Source organism: Tympanuchus pallidicinctus, unplaced genomic scaffold (assembly GCF_026119805.1).
Source record: "Tympanuchus pallidicinctus isolate F22 unplaced genomic scaffold, pur_lepc_1.0 scaffold38, whole genome shotgun sequence".
Lineage (NCBI taxonomy): Eukaryota > Metazoa > Chordata > Aves > Galliformes > Phasianidae > Tympanuchus > Tympanuchus pallidicinctus.
In genome coordinates, this window is record NW_026294756.1 from 519,926 (window position 1) to 538,610 (window position 18,685).

Genomic DNA, 18,685 nt, shown 5'->3' on the forward strand with positions numbered 1-18,685 from the left:
GGATCTGGGTCAGCGGCCTTCCTTCCCTCCATGAAATGCTTTACAGGTTGCTGGATGATGAGGATGTGGGGAAGATCCAAGCACGTAGCTTTAGTAACTGTGAGCTAAACCCACTCATTTTTAACAGGAGCAGCAGTTGCACTTATGCATTCTGTCCTGCAGACAGCAGAGAACCACCAGCACAGCCCTTCCTGCGCCACAGGTCTCAGCGCTGACAATTGGCACCGTCCTTAGGTGACATCCAGGTGATCCCCAGCAAGGTTTTCCCACGGAACACAGGATGGGCAGCTCCCATGTCCTGCCCATAGGGTTGAGATGCTGGTGACTGAGGGAATAGAGGAGGCAATGGAAGGGGAGAGGGGCAGCCAGAGAAACTAGCTGGGGTTGCTGGGGAAGGAGGGTAGGTGTGCTCCTGGACAGTCCTCTCAGCCCTCACACGTGTTGCCACTTCCTTCGCTGCTGCTCAGTGCCCTGCAGAGATGGGACAGTCCTGCTCGAGCCTTTCCCTGCCCCTGCTGTCTTGTTTGCAGGGAGACAAGTGCCAGCAGCACTGCAGGAGGGGCTGGGAGCCCGGCCTTCTCAGCAAAGAAAACCTATTGCTGTGGCCCATGCAGCATCCTCAGAGCAGGAGGGCAGAGGGTGGAAAATCAGCCATCCCGACCTCATGAGGGATCGCTGACACTTGGGCTGTGACGTGACCTATATTAAGCTCTAAACAGAGATGCAGATCTTGGCTATGGCTCCTGCAGTTCTGCTGTGATGAGATGGACATTCCACTCACACCAGGGTCGAGTCCTTGCCCGAGGCTCCAGGTTTGCGTGCCAGCACATTCCTCATCTCCTGGGTGACGCCGTTCCAGGGCTTGCCCTGTGCCTGCAGCAAGGCTGACTCTGCTGACAGCGTCCTGTGCGTGCGGGGCAGGTGGTAGCTCTCCTTCTCTGAGTGTGCCCCAGGGCTGCCCGAGGAGGTGAGATTGCTGCTGGCCGGAGAGCCCAGCTGAGATTTGCGCTCCAGGAACGGAGGGAAGGAGAATTCCCGATGGATCTCAGGCCGGGGCCGGGGCACAGGGATGCTCTTGTTGTTCAGATTGCTGACGGGAGTTTCGCTGTGCTGGGCAGAGTCGTTCTCATACAGAGTGTGAGAGATCTCGGAGTGGCTGCGGCGTGACAGCTGGGAGGCGCGGACCAGGGCGTGCGTCACCGTCACCAACAGCACGATGATGCCAGAGGAGAGGATGCAGGCGCTGGCGATGCCAGCCTCGAGTTCAAACAGCAGCAGCATGTAGATGGCAAGAGCTGGAAGGGGGAGTGCAGCACACCGTGAGGAACCAGATGGATTCAAGCGATGCATCTGACCTGCAAAGTTCAGGCCAGAGCTGCCCCGTGGGGGCTGCTCACCAAGAGAAGAAAGTTCACGCTGCGGCTGATGCTATTTGCAAAGCAAACCTGATGCTTTGGTGGAAATGCAGCAGCTCACAAGCAATCAGCATCTAGAGAGAGGCCTGGGCTGGACACAGTCCCTGCCTTCCCCCCGCAGCAGGCTGTGTTCGTGGGCAGTGAGCACTTACCTGTCAGATAGACTGAGACCCCGCAGCAGAACAAGCCGATGGCCGCGTGGCGAACTGTCCGGCTGTCCAGGAGGAACCAGTCTGCCCTGCAAAACGGGACAGAAACACTTTGCTGAGATGGGGCTGCGTTGTTTCCTGGCCCCTGCTGAGGAACTGAAATGCTGCTTTTGCATGGAGAAGTTCAGGGCTGAGTCTTTCCTCTGTGCTGCACAGCTCTGCATGATCTGTTCCCGCTCTGGAAAAAGGATTTTGAGATGCCTGATTCTGGCTGTGCTTTGGAAAGCAGGTAGGGCAGACAGGAGAGATTCAGGCGGCTCAGGGCTCTCTGCAGGTGATTTGTCCTGTTCAGCAAACCTTGTAGAGCAAGCAAGGAACAAAAGTGAGGCCTCATGCCCATCTCCCCCTTAAAGAAAGAGTGAAAAGCAAAGTGCTGGTGCACTAAATTTAGCAAGGCCAGGTTGTCTTTGCAGCCTCGGGAGTGGATTTCTTTGCTCAGCTCAGATTGCGAGCCCTTTGTCTGGAGGGGGGGGCGTTGTTTGAATCGCTCCTAAACCACAGGAGAAGCACAGCTCGTTTCCTGCAGGGCCCTCCTTTCCAGGGGCGCACAGAGCATCACGGATTCTGCAGCACCTCCAGAAGCCCTGGGGCCCATTGGAAGGACACGGGACCTGCAGCTCAACATGACACGACTGTCCCGGCAGGACCAGCCCTCACGTTGCTCTTCCGCGGCTCCCTCCACCCCATGGGACAAATGCAGCAGCCAAGGGACGTTGCGCCCTGTCCTCATTTCCTCCCCGAGTCCCCCAGCACGATGCCCTCCTCCTGTGCCTGCTGCAGCCTGGAGCCGTTAATGGAGCCTGAACCCGCTGCCCGGCGAGGAAGAGCAGCCGCTTTGTTTTCTTAATTACCTGAGTCGGGAGGGATTAGCGGGGAGGAGAAGGACTTTGTTTGGAGCTGGCTCGGACTATTGAGCGCAGCGCTGAGAAGCGGAGCGGTAATTCAGTGTGACAGCCCCAACGTGGGAAAGGTCCCTGGGACGTGAGCTGGTCCCCTAATGAAACCAGCGCCCGGTGGGGCCACGGAGAGATGGCAGCAAACGGCATCACAGGGAGAGGGGCTGCATCCCAGCACCTCCTGCCCCAGGCTGCCTCTCTTCCTCCCAAAACACAGCGTAACCCTCAGCTCACAGCTGGGAAAACGAGGCGCTGCCTGACCCATCCCAGGCAGAGGGATGCGGAGCTGGGACTCCCTGCAAGCTCCCTCCTGCCAAAGCCTTGCACTGCCAGCAGCAAAGCCAAAAGCAGCCTCTCACCGCATGGGGACACAGGAGAAGAGCACGGAAGCATCATATAAAGTCAAATTGTTTGGGAACAGCCTTGGGAGGGTTGCTCCAACCCAGCCGTGGAGCAGGTTGCTGCCCTCACACTGTGTCTGTGTGACCTCCATCGCTGCTGCTCAGTGCTCAGCCTGCCTCAACCCTGAGGCTTCCACACAAGAATTGCACAACCTGGAAAATGAGCATTTTCCAGCCCAAATGAATACAAAATCTCAAACAAATTCACAGCCAGTGGGTGGATTTTCCACTGTAAGCAAGGTTTACTCTGGGAATCTTCACTAATGAGCACGTGGAGCTGCAGCATCACTTGGAAGCCAGCAGGTGAGACTTGCTGGAGCTGCTGCATGAAATGTGAGACACTCCAAGTTTTGCCAGATCCTGTTGTTTCCTCTAAGCTGAGCTGTGACTTGCTCACAACAGTCCCAAAACGGCCCTGCAGGAACCACCGTGGGAGCCACATGAAGGGACCGACTTCCAATGAGCTGCATTTCACTGCCATCATTTGCACGCTGCTTTTATTTTTGGTTCACCCAGGAGCCACCGACCAAAGCCAGGTCATGGTTGAGGAAGCAGATTGGAACTAATTGCATTGGAAACAGTTCTGCAAGTGTAAACGTGCTGTAATGATTAAGTCAGCACACGTCTGCTGGTCACCAAACGTGGGTCTGTGGTCACCTGACGGTCACCACTGTGGCAAGGGACAAACATGGGTGGCTCCAGGTGCAGACACAGCACGAGGGCTGGGATCACCCAGGGATGCTCTTGGGTAACTCCATAGGGTGCAGCAGCTGTGAGCTCATCAGTGCAGTCACTACGTGCAGCTAATGAAGGAGGCAAATTTACAGCCCCGGGGTGGATCAGCCAGAGGTAACCCCACTTCATGGGAGGGCACAGCAGGGAGGAATTTGGGCTATCACTGCCCAGCGTTCACCCAAACCCAGAGCGGTCCAACCCTTGCAGTCCCCTCTGCTCGCCCTCCCCAGGGAGGGGCCAATATCGCGGGGGGAAAAAGGAGTGGCGAGGACCCGTCCGAGCTCCCTCTGCATCCCTGGGGGTCCAGAGCACCCCGGTGCCCCCCACACCTTCCAGTCCCCGGTGCTCCCCCCGCCCCACCGCGGTGCCCCCCGCTCTCACCGCTCGGGCCCGGGCTGCCCCCGGCACAGCTCCGTGCTGAAGTAGCCGTGGAGGAGGCAGAGGAGGAGGCAGCTCACGTTGAGCACGAGGCAGAGCGCGGCCAGCACAGCCGACACCGGCAGCAAAACGGCGGCCGCGGATTCCGGCAGCGCTCCTCGAACGGCACCGGGACCGCTTCCGAGAGCGGTCCGACCCGCCGGCAGCTGGAAGATGAGGCTGGAAGCGAGCAGGGCCATGGCGGCGGACAGCGTGCCGAAGAGCAGGAGCACCGTCAGGGTCCGCTGCGGGTAGGAGGGCATGGTGGGGCCGGAACGGAGAACCGGAGGGCGCTGGGCAGCGCTGGAGAAGCCGCGCTCACCTCCGCTTCGACCCGGGATCGAGCGCTGAACCCCGGGAGCGCCGCTTTCCTCCGCGCAGCGCTGCCCAGACGGGGCGGTCCTGCCCGTCCTGTCCCCGGACCTCCCCACCACGACCGGACCCCCCCGCCCCGGGCAACGCGGAGCGGCTCCGCCCGCGTCCCACCCAGGGACCGGAGGGTGGAGGAAAGGGGCAGGAACGGGGGGGGGGGCTCCGGGGACGGACGCGAGGACAGATGGACAGGTGGGGGCTGGCCGTACCCCACCGGTACCCCACAGGTCCCCCCCCGCTCGCCCCTTTCCCAATCAGCTCCTGGAAATCCCTACCGGCCGTGAGCCACCCCGCTGCTCCTCGTCGAGGAAGGGGACGTCGGCCCCGGGGAGGTGCGTTTGACTTCAGCTGCTGCGTAAATTGGGAGTGAACGGCCGAAACGCGTCCCCGCGAGGCTGAGAAAGGACCGCCGGAACTCGGGGCCGGCCCAACTTTCCCGTGCTTTATAAATATCCTGGGAAGCAGAAGCTCCTCTTCCCCTGGGAATGGCTGGGAATTGCCCTTCGCAACACAATCCCTCGGGGGGGTAGGAGGGGGGGGTGGTAGCACTGAGCAACCCCCCCCAACCCCATTCAGCACACCCATGAATTTGGAAAAATTCACTCTGCAGATCCCCTTTTATTTTGGGAATGCACTCAGGAACAGAGGGGAAACTGAGGCAGGGGTTCCCTACTCAAACCCTCAGCCCCCAGAGCAGCCGTTTCCCACCTGTATGGGACAAGGGCAACATCAGGGCTGTGCCTTTCCGTGCACATCCCATGCACTGTGCCAGGGCCACGATGAGGACACGGATGGGAGATGCCTCCAGTTCCTTCCAGCCCGGTGTCATCAGCTTTTGGGCCCATGCCCAGCCCAGCTGTGGGATCCGGGATGGGCGACCTTTCCATCAGAGCCGCCTGTCCCGCGTGGGTGGTTCCTGCTGGCACCCTCTGCTCCGGAGCCACGCGGGACATGGGGCTATTTTGAACGCTGGCGTTGTTGGCCTTGGCAGCCAGTGATGGTTTGGCTCTCTGCTCATTTCCAGCCCCGCTTGCATTTTTGGCTGTGGGGGATGGAGGTCCCCAAGCCCGCATCCCTGGCATTTGGCTCAGGGTCCCCAAATCAGCCCCCAGTGCCAGGGCCCCTATCACCTCTGAGTGGCTGCATCACTTGAGGCTCAGCTCAGGTCCCCCCAAATCCCTGGATTTGGGGGCAGGAAGGGCCTCCAGAGGGAGCTCAAAGCTTTTGAGCCTCGAGTTTGCTGGCAGCAGCCAACCAGAGCCTGGACAACCCCTGTGCACCCCCTGACCCCAGGGACAGTCCCACACTCAAAGAGGGGCTCAGCTGGAAGCAGCCCTAGGCCAAGCCAAGCCCCAGGAGACCACAAGGTAAAGGAAGGGTCAGGGAGGTCTGATGCTCTGAGCAATCAAGAGGCCACCTCGTGTGTCCCTGCCCTGCAGCCGGGGCAGGAGGAGAAAGCTGGGGACAGCTGGACACGTTGGTGCAGGATGCTGCTCTCCTGATGCGCCTGCACTCCTGCTCTCCCTCCCACCTCCTCTCCAGGATCAATTAAGATTATGAGCAGGGCTAATTAACAGTCTGCTAATTGCACTCTGAAGCCCTCTATAACTCGTGAGCTTTAAATGCAGCTCTGAGAAAGATGTCGTGTCCTTTCCGCCTGCACAAACCCCACAGAAAGTCTGTGCTGGAGCCACTTCCCTCCCGCCCCACAGCTCAGGGACTGGGGCCGGCATGGCAGGGTGCAAGGACACGTCCCCTCCTGGGGAGCTCATTTCCATCCAGTTCTTTCCCACCTGCTGCCTGGGCACGTGAATTCAGAGTTGCATCAGTTCCGTGCTATAAACACAGCTGCTCCCAATGGGACGAGCAGCTCCCGGGCAGGCAGTGCCCTCCTCGCTGGGGCTGATCTGAGGGTTTGGATGCACAGTCCCAACACATCAGTGTCTCCCAAACCCAGGACTGCCCACTGCCCACTGGTGACTGCGTTGTCACCACGTGATGCAGCAGCATCTCACTTTTGCTCTGCACCCTCACCAGTTTGGAGTTGCAGCATCCACAAACACGTGCATTCTCCTCTCCCTGCTCGAGGTGGCCCCACTGCACGCCGTGTGCCCGCGCTGGGGACAGTGCCAGGAAATCACAGCTGGGCTCTCCATGTCACAAGGGCCTGACCCCCCCCCTGCACTGAGTGGGAACGGTGGCTGTGGGGTTTGCAGTGTGCACTGCACTGCGCTTTGCTTTGCTCAAAGGCCGCAGGGTGCACATCGAGGTTCCTCTCAGCTCAGCTCTCAGCTCTCAGTACCCAGAGCTTCCTTGCCACCTCCCTCATGTTATGTCACTGTGGTTCACCGGCCCCCGCCTCGGTTTCCACGACCGCTCGCTGCAGGGTGGCCTCATGATGAGCAAATGGTCCCTGAGCTGAGCAAAGGCACTGGCTGCTCTGCATGCTGTAGCACCGAGGGGAGCCCTCGCAGGGTGAAACGTGTAGGAAACAGAAACGTTTGTAATCAGAAGAGATCAAAAAAGAGATTGTTGCTGTTTAGCTGCAGAGCTTCCGAGCCGATGAGGTTTCTTTGTGACACGGGGGGCCGGGGTGCGGGCACTCCCAACCCTTTAGCAGATGGGCTGGCGATGCTGAGGGAGCCCTAACCCTGTGCCCTCAGCCTGCCCCCTTCAGTGAGGACAGGACCACCCCCGGGACCCCCGTAGCTCTCAGATTCCCACCGACTCGCGCTCCAAACCCCCATAACCTCACCTTTATCGCATCCCCCCCATGGCTGCACCCCCCAGCGCCCCAAGCCCTGACCCCATCCTCGGGGCACAGCTCGCGCCCTTAGCCCCGCCCCTTTCCCTGAAATAGGCGTGGTTTGCAAACCGGCCCCGCCGCAGCAGCCAATGGCGAGCGAGCCCGGCAGCACTATGCAAATTTATCCGCCCGGGGGGGCGGGGCTATGCAAATGTTTCCGTGCGGCTGGAGCAGGCAGCGGGCAGCGCGCGGCTCCCGGGAGCGCACCGGCACCGGACCGGCACCGGGACCCGACGGCGGCGGGGCCGCACCGGGCCGGGCCGGTTCCGCTGCAGCGCCAGGCACCCGCGGCCGTGCCGGCGGAGACTTACCAAGGAGAAGGAGCCGGTGTCCAGGTGAGTGTCCCGGGCGGAGAGGTGGGGTCCCGTGCGCACGGGGGCTCCGAGCTGCCCCTACCCCCCGGTGGGGAACACGGGATCGGCCGCTGAGCCGGTGGCTGGCACCGGGGTGCGTGAGGGGGAGATCGGGCTGCGCTCCCCCAGCCCCGCGCCTCGGCGGGACCCTTCGGTGCCGGCTGCCCCGCGGCGGCCGCCCCGTCGGTGCGCACGGGCCGGGGGAGGGGGGCACCGTCTGGTGCGGGGTGCGGGGCGGTGCGGTGCGGCCGGGACGGCGCCCTGCGGGCTGCCCTGAGCACGGCGGAGCCTCGGCCCCCGCCCCGCCGTCTAGGGATGGCGGGCTATAAAAAGCCTGTGGTTTGCGCCGCGCTCCGGCCGGTTATTTTTACTCGTGTCTGCGCGCAGAGGAACGCCTGGGTTTAACCCAAAAGTGCAGCCTGGCGGGCAGCCGCTCTGCCCGGCACTACGGATGCCTCCCCCGGGTCCCAGGCCTTTGGGTGGTGGGGCTGAACCCGCTGTGCTGTGGGGAAACTGAGGCACGGCACAGCCCGGCTCGAAACAGACAGCCCAACCTGGGCTTGATCTCCCCATGGCTTTGCTGGGATCATGTGCTGGTCTGTCACTGAACTGGAATTTGGTTACTTTATTGCTCCTGAGTGGAGATGTGTCCCATCCACATCTCTGTCCTGTCCACATGTGGCATTTCCAGTGTGTCCCTCTCACATAAGCATCTCCATCACTGCAGGGACAGTAAGGTGCATCCCCTTCCAAGCCCTCTGCCTGCTGCAGCCGACTGCCAGCAAGTCCCCATCCGTGGGGCTTCACTCTTTTAATGAGGGAAAGTTTCCCAGAGCTGTTGGGATGGAGTTTTGCAGGTAATGAATTAAGGTGACAGTCAGCAGGTGAGCTGTAAGGCAGTGATGGGCCGAGCGCCATCAGTCCATGTGCATCCTCCGGCAGGTGGGCAGCTGCCCTGCTGGGAAGGGAGCATGGCTGAGCAGAGCAGGGAGCCAACTGCTGGCCTTGCCCCGTGTTCCTAACTGCAAGCTGGACAAGTCATGCAGGCCAGGGGAAAACCTGTGCAGCTCAGGATGTGGGATGTGGGACGTAGATGCAGGGCCTTGGCTTGATTTTAGGATTTGATTTTAGGTCAGACTCACTAAGCCACGACGGGGTGATGTGAGCCCAGTAGCGGGTCGAGGATTGCTCTGTTTAAGACCCTTGAATTTCACTCCTCTTCACAGCAGGCTGTCAGGAGCAAACCAGGTTTGTGCAGCACACACGAGGGTGGGCTCAGCCATCACCATCTCATGGCTGCCGTCCAGCAGCAAGCAGACTTCATTTCCCATACTGACACTCAGTTGTAGCACGGGGTGACCCAGCTCTGCAGCAACAGCATGCTCCTGCTATGGGCAGCACCGCCAGCACCGAGCAGAAAGGGTGGCCTGGATCCCAGAGGGGGTTTGGATGCCTGTCTGCCTTCCCAAAGAGAAGAGCTGCCTCAGTGTGGGGGTCATTGCCATCCTTCCTCGTTCCACACAGTCATTTCAGAACCAAACAGCCTCCACCCAGTGCTGCACCTCGCTCAGCGGGGCCGGGCGCTGCTGGGACTTTCGCTCTGCGTCACCCCAGTGAGGCCACATCCCCCAGCCCCAGCCTGGATGTGGCTCTGGAGGGATGCAGGGCAGTGCCATTGCCCAGCCTGGTGCTGCAGCAGCAGGCAGAAGCATGAAATTCTAATTGCCCCCAGGGATTTTTCTGCACGGTGACGGGGCGATGCTCGACATGGCTGCGTTTTGAGGCTCGATTGATTGTGTGCATGTATGTGAGATAGGGAAGAAGCTGTTGGGACCCCTTGTCCCCACACCCCCGTGCCCCCAGGTGCCCCCCTGTCCCCCGGGCTCTCCTTCCCAGCAGGCTCCTCCTGCTTTCCCGCTCTGGTTCCTGCTGGTTGGTTGTTTAACCAACCTATAAAAAGCAGAAGGCCCCATCACCCCTCTGCAGAAACGCTGCTCAACGTTGCTGTTTCCTCATGCCAGCCTCAGGGTGGCACTGAGCCCCAACGCCACCCATCCTCACGGAGCAGGGCCACGTCCCCAGCACAAAGCAGGGCAGCTCCCACCACATGGATGCATCCTGAGGTCTGTCCGTGTGTCTGTCTGCAGCCACTGCTCCTCTGAGCCTGCTGCCCTCCTGGCCTGGAGGTGCCACAGCTCCTGGCCAAGCCCACGTTACGGCCCAGGCAAAGATGCAGTAGAAACTTTCTGATCCACTTTGATCAATATTTTTCTCCAACTGTTTGGAAGCAGCCAAATGCAGGCAGCGATTGCTGCTTGCCTTCTTCCCCCTCACCCTCAGCTCTCTGCCTCCAGATAGGCAACAAAATCCTCATCTTTTTCACCACTTTTTCATTTTTCCTCTAGTTTCTACATCGATGTCACGCTGTTCCATTGTGGGGTGGGAAAATGAAATGCTGAGGAGTTCAGAAAGGCCACATCCAGCCCTGACGAGCAGGATCTGTATGTCCCTTCCTTGTGCTTGGCTGGGGACGACTCCAGCCCCAGGGATTGAATCCCTTGTGACCACCCTTCCCTTCTCACACTGCATCCCTGCTTTGGGCACAGGACATGGCTGCAGAGCTGCACACTGGGCTGGAGATGGGGGAAATTTGTCCAGCTTGCTGCACTGTTTCTGGTGTCAATAGTGATCAAGAAGGACGTAATAGAGCAAAAGACCTGGCGTGCTGTGTGTGCCACCCAGTGCACACCAGGACCAAACCAGCACAGCCAAACCCCACAGCCACCACTGGCTTTTGCTGATGCACATAGGAAAAACCTGCCAAAAAACACACCGCTCCCAGGGGCCGCTTTGCAGCTAATTAAGAGAGCAGCTCGGAAGTCTGCACGCTCCGCCGTGGTGCGAGTGACCCCCAAAAGATGCACAGGAAACGGGGGAGTTAATTATAAACCTCGCTGCAGCCAGAAGGCTGGGGCAGCACCACGGTGGCTGCTGGGCCGTGGGTCCTGGAGGGGCACCGGTGATGTTGGGGGCACGGCTCCATGGTGCTGGGGGAAACGGGTTGGGTGCGTGCGAGAGAGCAGGGCCTGAGCTAAAGATACCTGCGTGTGGGAGGCAGTTTGGGGCCGGCGGGACGCCAGCAGCGCAGCAGCTTCTGTTGAAGCGAAGGTGGAGGACGGCAGCGGGCTCCTCTCCCGGCTTGGCACAGGGTGAGAGCCATCGAGGTTGGGTTTGAGGGTCTGAGAGCTCTGCTGGGTTTTGCTGGGAGCCCCCAAAGCCGTTTCCTTTCCCACGTCCCCGTCGCTCCCTCCTGGGGTGATGCTGTCCCTGTGGCACGCCGTGCTGCTCCCTTGCTGCCGTCCTCGGATGTGGCAAAGCGCCGTGCTAATCGCCTGCAGCCGGAGCGCTGCTTATCGCCTTATCACAGCAATTAAAATCCAAAGCATGAGCTCCCCCCTCCCTCCACGGCTTTTAATACCTGCAGGGGGGCAGGAGGAGCTGTGCCGCACTGCGGTGCCGGAACCCCTCACCTCTGGGCAACAGCACATCCCTGCCTCGTGCCAGATATCAGGACCTGCAGGGCCGAGGCGATGCCCCAGGAGGAGCAGAGCTGCCCTAACGAGGAGCTCAAAGAGGCGGCTGATGAAACCACCCCACTAATTGCACGAGGCCACGCCAGCAGCACTGAGGATGGGGATGGGGAGAGGGTGATCAGAAGAGGGTGATCAGCTCACTCTGAGCTTCCTTCCCACCTGCAGTCAAAGCTGGATGACGGGGGGCTGCAGGAGTGTGGGGACACGGCAGCATCCCAGGGGCCTTCGGTAGCACTCAGCTCCCTGCTGCACGCAACCTTTGTCCCCCCAGCACCTTTGAGCTCTCACTGCGTGGCCTCTCCTCCCCACCAAGGTTTGCAAGCCTTTAAAAATAGCCCCTCGGGGTGCAGCCGTGCTGCGCTCGCAGGGATGCGGTGGGCCAAGGCCGGGCTGCGAGCAGAGCCCTGTGGGAACAGCTCGTATTTCTGCACCCTGATCACATACAGCTGGTGGGACCGAGGTTGGGGTGGGCAGGTGGGAGCTGAGCCCTGCAGGAGATGCGCTGTGCTGTGCTGCAGGTGGGGATGGGTCCGGCCGTGTGCATCCTTGGGAAACCTCCACGGTGCCACCGGGGAACCGCTGGCTTTTCCTGGCAGAGTTTGTTCCCTATGGGGCCGGGGTGGTCGCGTCACCCCCCTGTACCTTCGCGCCCTGCGTGGGCCCGGGGACACGGGGTGGCAGCGGGGCCGTGGGAACAGCAGCGCAATTTCCTTCCATAAATTAAAATTAGTTTTGATCAGCTAAATATAGCAGCTGAGCAAGATGGTAAATGGCAACGTGCTCGAGAGAAGGAAGCGGGCCGGGCTGGGGAACTGGGGAGCAAAGGGTTGGTGCTTCCCCTACCCGCACCCTGATCCCTGCAGTGGGGGCTCACGTGGGGACATGGGGACCATCATCCCATGGAGAGCCCCAGCCCTGTGGTCAGCTCTTGTCCTGTGGCCGTGGGTTTGGGGGACACTGGGGACAGCACCGATGCAGGGCTGCACCCAATTTGGGGTGAGTGCGAGCATCCCGCTGGGAACGCCTTGCTGCCACCCCTGGCACCGAGTGCCCAGCAGCATCCCAGAGGGGTTTGGGGTGATGGGAGCTGAGGGGCAGCAAGAGGAGCTGCGCCCTCATCCCAGCAGCAGCTCACGTGGCACTGGGAGGTGGGTGGTTTTGCTTTGCTGTCTCCTCGTACAGCCACTTCCTGACCTGTGAACGGCTGAGGTCAAATTTAGTCTGCTCGCATTCAAAAAAAAAAAAACCCCAAAACACACTATATTGTATTAAAAAAAAACCAACAAAAGACACAAAACCCTGCACCTAAAAATGTCCTTTTTGTCTTATGGAGGACCCTCCCTGCAGCCAACCCGGCCTCTTTTGTAACCCCCCTCCCCATCAGCCCCCATCCGCTGGTAAAAACCCCCGTGGGGACGAGCACAGGGCGCAGCTTTGGGATGCTGAGGCTGCTCTGTGCGCCCTGCAGCACTCCAGGGACCGCGGGGAGGTGGGGCTGCCATGGGGTGGGGGGCGATGGAGCCGTCTGAGCAGAGCGGAGGGGGCTTTTCCCCTTTACCCCAGCAAAGTTTTCCATTTTGGGGGGTATTTTTTCAGTTTTCGAAACTTTGCAGAAAAAAGAAAAATAATCAGGGAACGTTGGTGGGACCCAAACTTCTTCCAAAAAGCTTTTTTTTTTTTCAGCAGAGTGAATTTTTGGCCTCTGGAACAGTGAGGAAGGTGGGGAGCACGCAGTGAGTGCTCAGGGCTTCTCTCTGTCTCTTTCAGCCTCTCCTTGAGCCGAGGAAGCAAAAATGGGCCGGAAAAAAATCCAGATCAGCCGAATACTGGATCAACGGAACCGACAGGTGGGGAACGGGAAGGGATGAGGAGCCACGAGGATGGGAAGGGACCTGCGGGTGCTCCGGAGCACGGAGGGGTTTGGGTGCTGGGGGGAAACGGAGCACGATGGGGCTGTGGTGGTGGGTTTGGGGCAGCGCCGCGTCCCCTTCCCCATAGGTGACCTTCACCAAGCGGAAATTCGGGCTGATGAAGAAGGCGTATGAGCTGAGCGTGCTGTGCGACTGCGAGATCGCCCTCATCATCTTCAACAGCACCAACCGCCTCTTCCAGTACGCCAGCACCGACATGGACAAAGTGCTGCTCAAATACACAGAGTACAGCGAACCCCACGAGAGCCGCACCAACTCTGACATCCTCGAGGTAGCGGCGGGGGCTGCGGGGGGGCCGGGCAGGGCGGGGGTCCCGCTCATCACCCCGCTCCCCGCAGACGCTGAAGCGCAAAGGGTTGGGGCTGGAGAGCCACGAGCTGGAGCTGGAAGAGGGGCTGGATCCTGGTGAGAAGTTGCGACAGCTGAACGAGGGCATGGACCTGACGGTGGCACGGCCCCGCTTCTACGTGAGTCGCTGCTGCAGCCCAGCGCAGGGGTACAGGGTGTGTGTTTCCATCCCAATCCCAGAGCCCAGCCCTCTGCTTCACCCCACAGAGCCCGGTGCCTCTGCCTGAGGTTCCCTACGGCAGCTCCCCGCCCAGCAGCAGTGATGGAGCCCTGGGCAGTGCCAGCAGCTCCCCACAGAGCCAGGGCCGCCCTCCCACTTTCAAACCCACAGCACCGAAGCCGTCGGGACGCTCACCGGGACCGATGCCCCCAGGTGGGTCCACACTGCAGGGCTGCAGGTTGGTGGCACCGCAGCGAGGACAAGGTCCCGCTGATGGAGTCCTCTCAGGGATTTTCCAGGCCGGATGCCACATGCAAAGCTCCTCTCATAGCATCTCCCAGGGGTTTACCAGGAACGGGGCCTGGGTGGCTGCGTGGGCAGGGAGCGCAGCCCCAGCTGCAGAAATGCCACCGGCTGCTGCCTCCCTCCAGCTGCTTCCTGCACTGCTGAGTCACTGCCACGGGGCACCCAGGTGGCCCCACACGATCTGTACCCGCTGCATCTGAGCTGGGTTCGGGGGGCACTCCGTGTGCCATGGGATGAGTGCTGCCGAATGAGCCCTGGGACCGGGCGGCAAAAAAGCAGCTGGAAAAAATGATGCTGGGGTTGGAGCAGTGGAAATCCCCCCGCTGGGTGGGAGGGGGCACAGGGGTGGCTTCGGCGCTGGGTGGTTTGGCTGCAAGCAGGATGAGCCGTGGTGCTGCAGATGCGGGATGCTCAGCACGGCCGGGGCGGTGGCATTGCCACAGGATTTCCCTGCGGGGCACCAAGCTCAGCCTGCTCCCCACAGTGGGGTCTGGCCGGAGAGGTTTGCACCCCGCTGGTCTCTGGGGCCGGATCCGGCCGCCGCCTTCGTTTCCGCTCGCAGCACGCGGCCGTGGCCACAGCCCAGGTGCAACCAGGGCAGGAAGTGGCTTTGCAGGAGCACGGCACCGAGCACGCACACATGGGCGCCCACCAGGGACGAGGACACTGAGGCCACCAACCACAACCTCGGGACCCCCGAGGACAAGAGCTCTCAGGGTTTCACCTCCCTGAGTGCCAGCCTCCTGTCCATCTCTCCAGGTATTGGTTACCCCCTGTTCCCTGCTGGCAGCCTGAACCGAGCCTTGGCAACCAAGACCCCACCGCCGCTGTACCTGGGAGCCGATGGGCAGCGCCGGAGTGGCAGCGGTGCAGCAGTGAGTGACACGGGGTGACCCCAGTCCTGTGACACCTGAGGCTGACACGTGGGGACAGTGCTGCCAGGGGAGAACTCAGCCCCAGAGTGGCCTCACAGGTGCAAGACCACAAATCTGCAGCTGTCAGCAGGATGCTCGGTGCCATTGTCCCCCCTGGGTCCCCTTCCCAGCAGTGGCACAATGGAGGAGGGCAGTGAGGGGTCCCCTGCTTCCACCCACCCTCAGCTCTCTGCAGCCAGATGCTTCCCAGCAAGGCACCCATGCGTGTGGATATTCCCATTCCTAATCCAGAGAGGAGCTCCTCCAATTTGCTCCCTCCTCCTCTTCCTCATCCAACATCAGGGCATTGCTGGGGGGCATGGGAAGGGGTTGTGGATAAAGAGGAGGCATCACAGCTCCCATGGAGGTTTGGAGCACAGTGCCTGACCAGGGGCACCCTCGTGTTCCACAGCGGCCGCTGTACTCTGGTCTGCAGACCTTGAGCCCAGTGCTCGCCTCGGGCAGCGCCGGCATCTCCAGCCACAGCCTTACTGGTTTCCCCTTCCTCACTCCGGCACAAGCAGGTAAGTCCTGGCCCCACACCCTTGAATGATTGGGGGGCTCCAACCACAGCCTCTCAGCTCCTGCTCGCTTTCCACTCCCTGCTCAGCAGATTTCGGGGCTGGCGAGGCCCCACCTCCTCCTGGCTTCCTGCAGCCTGGCCCTCCAGCTCCATGGCAGCCCCCGCGGGACATGGCAGCACTGGGGTAAGGACTGCAATCAGGCTGGGGACGGGAGACAGCAGGGGATAGGGTCTGGCACGGGGATGAGGGACAAAGTGAATGCAAATTAGGGTTGAACCCAATATTTGGATGCTCAAAGCACAGCCCTGCACCATCCGGCTTCACCCCGAACTGGGGTGCATGGGGATGCCCCTGGGAACCCCCCAACCCGCCACATCCCAGCCGGTCCCAGAGCCTATTTAAAGATGGATTTCCCCCAGGGACCTGGTTCCTGCATCCCCCGCTGTCGCACACCAGGCTCCCAGCAGCGGTGCCAGCATGTGAGTGGGTGGCAGCCTGGGAAGAGGGAGCTGGGCTGGGGATGTTGTGCCCCCCTCAGCTGTGCTTGGGGACAAGGAATTGAATGGAGCTGGAACGTGAGATGGGTTGGGTGGATCACAGCCCTTCTTGAGGGGAATGGGGGCACACAAATGGCCTCTTCCAATCCCATGCCCTCAGGAATGCTGCATGAAGCGAGCTATCCTTACCCTCCCTTCTCCCCCCAGGGCCAACAGCAGGATCGTCCCCACCGAGGACCTGGCCCCTGGCAGCTCCCCGCAGCCCCACACCATCAGCATCAAGTCAGAGCGGGTGTCCCCAGGTCTCGGCTGCCCTTCAGGCACCCCACAGCCCTCCTCGGGCAGCCTGACCTCCCTGAGCGAAGCCCCCCGAGGCGCTGCAGACCTCCAGCCACGAGATGATTACACCAAGGGCTACCCCTACCCCCTGCCCCCCCCCCGGCCGCTGGTGGAGGAGCAGAGGGCCACTGCCACCATCCCGGTCCCCGCGCGGCGGGTGCAGGCTGAGGATGGGTGGCAGAGATAGCGAGGCTGCGGGGTGCAGGGGAGGCAGCCCCCAGCTTTCAACCCCAACCTCAGACCCCCAAGAAGTCCCCGAGCTCTGGGGCTTCCCAAGGGGTCCCGTCCCCATGCAGCTGCCAGCAGAGCCCCCTCCCCAACCCGGACACCGTCGCATCCCCCTGCAGCTCTGCCCCCAGCCCCTCTCCTGCAGGGCACGGCGAGGCCAAAACCCCCCCCAGGAGAGGTGCAACGTCCAGTGCCGGACACTGTGTGACTGTGTCCGTCCTTCTGTCCCTGCGTGTCCCCACCGAGTGGGAGTGCCTGGGAAGTGCCACGGGGTGGCAGCAGGACTGAGAGCAGCAGCAGCACCGATGGCCGCGGGCCCCATCCTGCAACGACCAGGGCGGGGGGAACAGCCGGGGCAGCGGCCCCGGGACTCTTTTTTTTTTAATTTATTGCATTCGCACCAATAAAGAGCTGGGGGTGTCGGGGTGCCTGGTGTGAGCTGCTTGGGTTGGGATGTGCAGCCCTGCTCGGTGTGCCTAACGAGGTGGCAGGTCGTTAATGTTCCCAAAGGGAAAGCTCGGCACTTCTGTTTCCTCTGTCCCCTCGCGGCCCAGAGCCACCTCCCCCAGGGTCACCAACGTGCAGATGTGGGTGAAAACCATGTCACCCCACTTTGACCACATCTCTGTGTCCATGGAGCTGAGCCAGGCGCCCTGGGGGACCCCAAAAAGATGCTGGTATAGTAATCACGCTGCAGGGAGATGTGGGTGCACAGAGCATTCCCACTGATGGGAGGGAAAGCCCCTCCTGCACCCCAGCAACGATGGGGACACTTTTTGGTGACACCTGCCCAGCTCAGGGCTGGGTTTTGCTGCTTCCCGTGCAGGGGGACATCGTGTGGGCACTGCTGTGTGTTGGGTACGGCCACAGCAAGCAGGGGAGAGGGTGAGCACTGCAGGTTTACGAGGGCAGGAGGTGCAGTTCCTCCAGCACTGCTTGGGGACTGCAGCATCGCAGCGGTGCAGGGATGGGGCCTCTCTGCTCAGCAGCACTGAGCTCAGCTCGTGGGGGGATTACAGGGAGCCGAGCCCCGAGATTAAAACACAGCAGGGAGATTAATCCTGGGGAGAGTTTTTCCCATTTAATAGAGCCCAGCAAGTGGTATAAATACCAGTCCGGATTAGGGGCTGCCGCATCACCAGTGCGGAGCCCCCCGCCCCAGGTTGAGCCCAGCTTTGGTTGATGCCTCAGCCAATGGGAATGGGAAGTTGTCACCTCAAATTTGAGGTCCGGGTGGCAGAGGTGACTGCAGCCCAGGTGTCCTCGGGGAGTGGATTTGGTCCCCTCTGTGTCCCCAGGCCAGGAGGGAGATTGCGAATGCAAAGAGGAGCTGAGACACCCGCGGAAAATGTGGGGGCTGGGGTAAGAGACACTGATTGAATAGCAATGACTGCATGATTTATGGTTTGCATTATTGCATGCTTCATTTGAATATATGCTAATAAGGCTTTTCTCCTCGTTTTGTTTGTAAGATTTAGATTTGCTATGGCAACCCGCTGGCATGGAAGGAACGCCAGGAAATGTCAGGGCGAGGTGAGCCCTGGGGAGGGGCTGGGGCTGCTGAGGGGGGGAGGAACCACATCACACCATGGGGACACGGGAACGGCCACGGGACCGGAGGGCAGCGGTGAGAGACTGGGAGCAAGCGGAGCTGCATCCCCCTGCTGCCTGCAGGTCCAGTAATGTCCTATTATGACAGGTCCTAAATGGGGTGGGGGGGTTTGCCGGGGTGCCGTCAGCCCGCTTTGGTTTTGTGGGGAGGCCTTTCTCACCCTCTGTCCCCACTCCAGCCCCCATGCCCCTGCCCATCTCCCTTTGCTGCGACCCCCCCAGAGCTGTGGGGTGCCACTGAGCCCAAAGATCACACCGAGGAACCTGGAGGGGGACAATGCTGGGATGGCACTGGGAAGAGACGAAGCATCGCTCTGCATTCCCCACCCACCCATCCTGCGTGGCCTTGATCCTCCAGGATCTGGGCCGCCTTTGTGGCTCTGCATTCCTTCCAAGCTGGGGAGCCACTCCATTAAAATCCTTTACCTGCAGGCCCAGCGTGGCCAGTGGATGTGCTGCTCCAGGAGGGTGCTGTGCTCCGGTTCTGGGGGCTGCAGAGATGGTGAGGCTTTGTCCCCCACCCTGCGCTGTCCCATCTCCATCCAGGCAGCAGCTGCAGAGGGGCAGAGCTCCGTGTGCCCCAAATCGAGTGGCTGTGGACCTTGCAGCCCCAGGGTCTGTTTGCTGGAG

The 18,685-nt window shown here is 61.0% G+C and overlaps 2 protein-coding genes across 5 annotated transcripts; one reads left to right on the forward strand and one right to left on the reverse strand.

The window, feature by feature from the left end:
* Positions 1–578: 578 nt before the first annotated feature.
* Positions 579–4,844, reverse strand: TMEM221 (transmembrane protein 221). The gene is made up of 3 exons (XM_052699779.1): positions 4,038–4,844; positions 1,568–1,653; positions 579–1,295 (listed from the first exon to the last, which is right to left on the reverse strand). The coding sequence occupies exons 1-3, from the start codon at positions 4,334–4,336 to the stop codon at positions 778–780; spliced, it is 903 nt and encodes a 300-aa protein (XP_052555739.1). The 5' UTR covers positions 4,337–4,844; the 3' UTR covers positions 579–777.
* A 2,590-nt stretch (positions 4,845–7,434) lies between these two features.
* Positions 7,435–17,942, forward strand: MEF2B (myocyte enhancer factor 2B). Of its 4 annotated transcripts, none has more exons than XM_052699895.1 (9): positions 7,435–7,586; positions 12,965–13,044; positions 13,196–13,399; positions 13,467–13,595; positions 13,684–13,849; positions 14,702–14,817; positions 15,269–15,380; positions 15,467–15,563; positions 16,085–17,941. In XM_052699895.1, exons 2-9 carry the CDS (start codon positions 12,991–12,993, stop codon positions 16,401–16,403), a joined length of 1,197 nt encoding a protein of 398 aa, XP_052555855.1. In that variant the 5' UTR covers positions 7,435–7,586; positions 12,965–12,990; the 3' UTR covers positions 16,404–17,941. The 4 variants fall into 4 exon arrangements, with proteins under 4 accessions (XP_052555855.1, XP_052555859.1, XP_052555856.1 ...); XM_052699899.1 differs by having other exon boundaries at positions 15,470–15,563; positions 16,085–17,940; XM_052699896.1 differs by lacking the exon at positions 7,435–7,586 and adding an exon at positions 10,712–10,813 and having other exon boundaries at positions 16,085–17,942.
* The last annotated feature ends 743 nt before the right edge of the window (positions 17,943–18,685 follow it).

Coding starts and splice junctions, on each gene's coding strand:
- TMEM221 (XM_052699779.1), bottom strand. CDS start 4,336: ATGCCCTCCTACCCGCAGCGGACCCTGACGGTGCTCCTGCTCTTCGGC. Junction 1,654..4,037: donor GGGCAGCCCGGGCCCGAGCG/GTGAGAGCGGGG, acceptor CCCGTTTTGCAG/GGCAGACTGGTTCCTCCTGG. Junction 1,296..1,567: donor GGTCTCAGTCTATCTGACAG/GTAAGTGCTCAC, acceptor TCCCCCTTCCAG/CTCTTGCCATCTACATGCTG.
- MEF2B (XM_052699895.1), top strand. CDS start 12,991: ATGGGCCGGAAAAAAATCCAGATCAGCCGAATACTGGATCAACGGAAC. Junction 13,850..14,701: donor ACCGGGACCGATGCCCCCAG/GTGGGTCCACAC, acceptor CCATCTCTCCAG/GTATTGGTTACCCCCTGTTC. Junction 15,564..16,084: donor CGGGACATGGCAGCACTGGG/GTAAGGACTGCA, acceptor TTCTCCCCCCAG/GGCCAACAGCAGGATCGTCC.